General features: G+C 42.0%; 1 protein-coding gene across 1 annotated transcript; it reads right to left on the bottom strand.

The window, feature by feature from the left end:
* Window positions 1–1,891: 1,891 nt before the first annotated feature.
* LOC107708964 (carbohydrate sulfotransferase 2-like) lies at window positions 1,892–3,798 on the bottom strand. Its single transcript, XM_016513345.1, has one exon. The coding sequence runs from the start codon at window positions 3,251–3,253 to the stop codon at window positions 1,892–1,894; it is 1,362 nt and encodes a 453-aa protein (XP_016368831.1). The 5' UTR covers window positions 3,254–3,798.
* Window positions 3,799–4,125: the final 327 nt, after the last annotated feature.

Raw genomic sequence — 4,125 nt, forward strand, 5'->3', positions numbered from 1 at the left:
TATTTTTTTTAAAAGAGGTATTTTATGCTTACCAAGGCTGTATTTATTTGATCAAAAATACATAAAAAAATAATATTGTGAAATATTATTATAATTTAAAATAACTGTTTTCTGTTTTACTATATTTAAAATTTTTATTTATTTTTGTGATGCAAAGCTGAATTTACAGCATATTTACTCCAGTCTTCAGTGTCACATGATCCTTCAGAAACCACTCTAATATGCTGATTTTCTGCTCAAATAACATTCCTTATTATCAGTGTTGGAAACAATTGCGCTGCCTATAATATTTTGTGGAAACCATGATACTTTTTTCCCCCCCACAGGATTCTTTAAAGAAAAGATGGTTCTAAATAACATTTTAAATATTCTTTACAAACTTTAAATATGCAAAATTACTTCAGGCCATGCAACAGAATATTTTGTCATCAATTAGAAACAGTAAATAATCCTAAATCCAAATGTTAAATACTATCTACTGCATTTCTGCAATCATGTCCCTTTGAATTTTGTTGTATTGAAGCAAATTTGAAGTTACACAGTGAAAGAAAATCTTCTAGACATTTGCATTCCCATTCTCCTGCATTTGAAGACGTGAATGGAACATTAAACGTAGTGTGACCTAGTGATACTTTGAGAAAGCGAGATTTTCAATTAAAATGTGTCAATACGCCCTGTGATTTAAATGATAAACTTACGACGCAAATGTGAGACCAGGAGATGATAAACACAGCCATCAGTCTATAGTGAATCTGTCCAGATTTCCAGCAGAGTTTAACATAAAGGAAGGAAATGCAGATTATATGTTAAAATATTTGCATACTGTCAAAGTGTCGTGCTCTTTTGTTACAAGGGAGGCTGTATTTTTGAAGATGCTGGGATATCTACATGCCTACCAAACCCAGAAGTGAAGATACTCATAGAAATGTTCAGAGAATCATATACTGTAATCACAAATTCATTTCCTCTTTGATTAAACCAGACTTGCATGCCGAGAAATGAGCTAAATTAAAACCTGCTGGATGTGTTTTAAGAATGCAGTTCTACGGGCCACATTCAAATCAGGGCACGGCAAAGAGTTATCATTCCTTCACTAACCTTATGTGTATTAATGACAACAATTCTGCATCAAAAAAGGGAAACCCAGACTTCTTGTATGGCCTTAGAAGTGGAACTGAAAGAAAGCACGCAGCTGAGAGTGACTTACAAAACGTCTTACATAAACCCCGCTAATGCAGTGATTGGGTCATTCCTGTTACGCAGTATCTGAAGCTCCCTAACTTCTAAGCATTTCTATTAAGGAGTGTAGAAAAATCTTAGAAATATCAGGTCGAGCTCAAGCACCTAAAATTTAATTAGATCTTACATAACAGATAAGAAATGAAGAGCTAAATTTAGCCATAGCTCAGAGAGACTGACTTGCATGAGGGCTGCAACTTACAGTTAATGATTTCTGTCATTATATCACAAAAAAAATGGAATGCTGAGTGTACAAACCGAATAATAGCACAAAACATCACAAAAATCATCAAGTACACCACTAATAATGCTACACTCTAAAAAATGCTGGGTTAAAAAGGGACAAACCCAGCTATTGGGTTGTTTTGACCCAATAGCTGTGTTTGTCCCTTTTTAACCCAGCATTTTTTTGTGTACTGCTGTTTTCTTGATGAAAATAAGTTCACTTCCTGAAGGATGATGTCATTAAGGAACTGGCTTTTGTTAGTTAAAGTGATATTACCAAAGAAATCAGGATGGATGGATGGATGGATATTCAGTTACAGAAAGGTAATAGTACACTCTAAAAAATGCTGGGTTAAATACAACCCAGTGCTGGGTAAAATAGGGACAAACCCAGCTATTGTGTTGTTTTGACCCAGCGGTTGGGTTACTACCCAGAAGGTTGGGTTAAACTGCGGACGCGCAGGTATCCCAGCAGAGACATGGCATGCTGACAGTACTCCTCCACCTGTCTGATCTGCTGGTAGTTCAACACAGTTCTCCAGGCGCTGGCCGCTTGCGTGGCGTTCCTGGAGGACACGATGAACGGTTTGGTGGAGGCGTTCGGTCCTGTCGTCATATTCATAGCAAAGATCTCAATGTCGTGATTGGCTGAAAGATTAGCGAAGCGGTAAACATTCCGAACAGTTTTAATGGGGTTCTCCACCAGGTCCTCGTAGCGTACCGTCATGTATTTGCCTTTGAACCAGGTGGGAGGGTGAAGAGCGGTTTTCAGAGTTCTAGACATTTGTTCGCAGATCACCTCCATGGCTCCAATGGAGTGGTAATCTGACCCGTCTTTTTTGTTCATTTTGTGGTTGGGGTCCACGAATGGCACACGGCGAAGCTTGGGGTCTCTGCTGCGTACGACTTGCAAATTCTCCCGTATGAGTCCGTGCCGGGATTTAATCCTGGAGTTGGCCACCGCCCTGGGGTCTCGCACCAAATGGATCACTTTCAGATTCAAAGAAGGGTCCTCCATTAGGGAGGCCAGAACGTTGACGTCCAAAATGCGAACTCCCTTGATCACGATAGTGTTGTACTTTAGACACTCCTCCTCCAGCATCTGAAGACTCTGTGGAGGGCACTTTCTACAAACCTTTTCGTCCACCATTCCCACCACATCCTTCCTGTAGGACGTACAGAAGGGGGAGGAGCAGATGACCTTGTTGATGGCGGCCCCAAACAGTCCGAGAGTGGTTATGTTCTTGCCCCCAGGACTGTTGTACAGCTGAAAAACGGAGAAGTCGCACCTGTAAAGAGAGCTCAGCATGTCCCTGGCCGCTCCTTGGAGGGACACGGCGTCCCCCGGGTACAGCTTCTGCCAAATGTGCCACATGGGCTCATACAAGAAAAACACATCTGGGTTTTGGTTGAAGAGCTCCCCGAAAAAGGACGAGCCGGACCTCCAAGTGGTCAACACGTACACCAGCTGCCTTTTCTTGACCTGCGGGGCTTTGTAAAGATAACGGATGTCTGATCTGCTTTGGAAGTTCACTCCCTGCATCGGCTGGTTGCACTGCTGTGGCTCTTTGGTCCATTTGTAATTAGCCAGGTTCAGCATGGTCAAAGCCACCAGCAGAAAATAGGCCAGAAGCATGATGATCTTCTTCCGCCGTAGCACTTTCATCACAATTCCAGGGTTGGCGATTATTTTGGTGTGGTTTCTCGTGCAAGACTTGTGTTTCCTTCCAAAGCCAGCATTCTTCTCCCATGGTGGTGTGAATTTTAGAGGGTAGGGTTTGTTTTTCATTTATGACACAGGAAAGCCAGTGATGTTCCAAATAGAGCTGCGATGTATCACATGCAGCGATGATGGCACAGAAGAAAGCTTAACATCTGTCCCAAGTCCATGCAATCGATTATCGATTAAGTGATGCGTGGGAGAGGAGGGGATGCCCGACGCTCCAAAATACGAGATGAAACGAAAACAAACCGCACCGCAATGCGCAGGCTTTCATTCGGATTCCAGACAACGGATGCCGCTCATGTTATTTGTCGGCAAACAAAGCTAAGTCAAGCACATCTCGTTTTGCTTACCGATGGAAAGCAGCGGGGGATTCATCCCGATAACATTTTACGTCCAGGGCACGCGCTGGTGTAAAATGGCGATATACGTGCGCGCGCGATCATTTGCGCTCAAAAGAAAAGAACAGCCGTCATCAGAAAGTTCCTTTTAAAAACACTGAATCAAAAGAAAAGCTCTCTCCCGTCCGAGTGGTACCCAGCCTTTGCTCTGTTGTCCGGGCGTGCGCTATAACTAATTGTACTGCACGAATTACACGGCAGCAGAGGACCAAAAGTCCCACCTCCTCTAAGCGCTGATTGGTGGAGTGAAGAGCGTCTTGGCTTTCACTAATGACGCTATTGGTTCGTGTCGACGTCCGTCAAATCACACTGGTCACACACAGACAGTTAAGCCTATATAGAAACATGATGCACTATATATCATGAAGTAAAACATTTGGGGATTTCAATCACTTTATGTATGACCTGTATTATAATTTTAGATTATGAAGTATCAAACATTTCTTATTCTTTACATTTCTGTACATGTTTTGTGACTTTTCTGTGTAGATGCTATGTGTTTAGGGCTTTTTAAAGATCTGCCATGAATATAAAGCA

This window comes from Sinocyclocheilus rhinocerous, unplaced genomic scaffold (assembly GCF_001515625.1).
Source record: "Sinocyclocheilus rhinocerous isolate Xijiao unplaced genomic scaffold, SAMN03320098_v1.1 scaffold1724, whole genome shotgun sequence".
NCBI lineage: Eukaryota > Metazoa > Chordata > Actinopteri > Cypriniformes > Cyprinidae > Sinocyclocheilus > Sinocyclocheilus rhinocerous.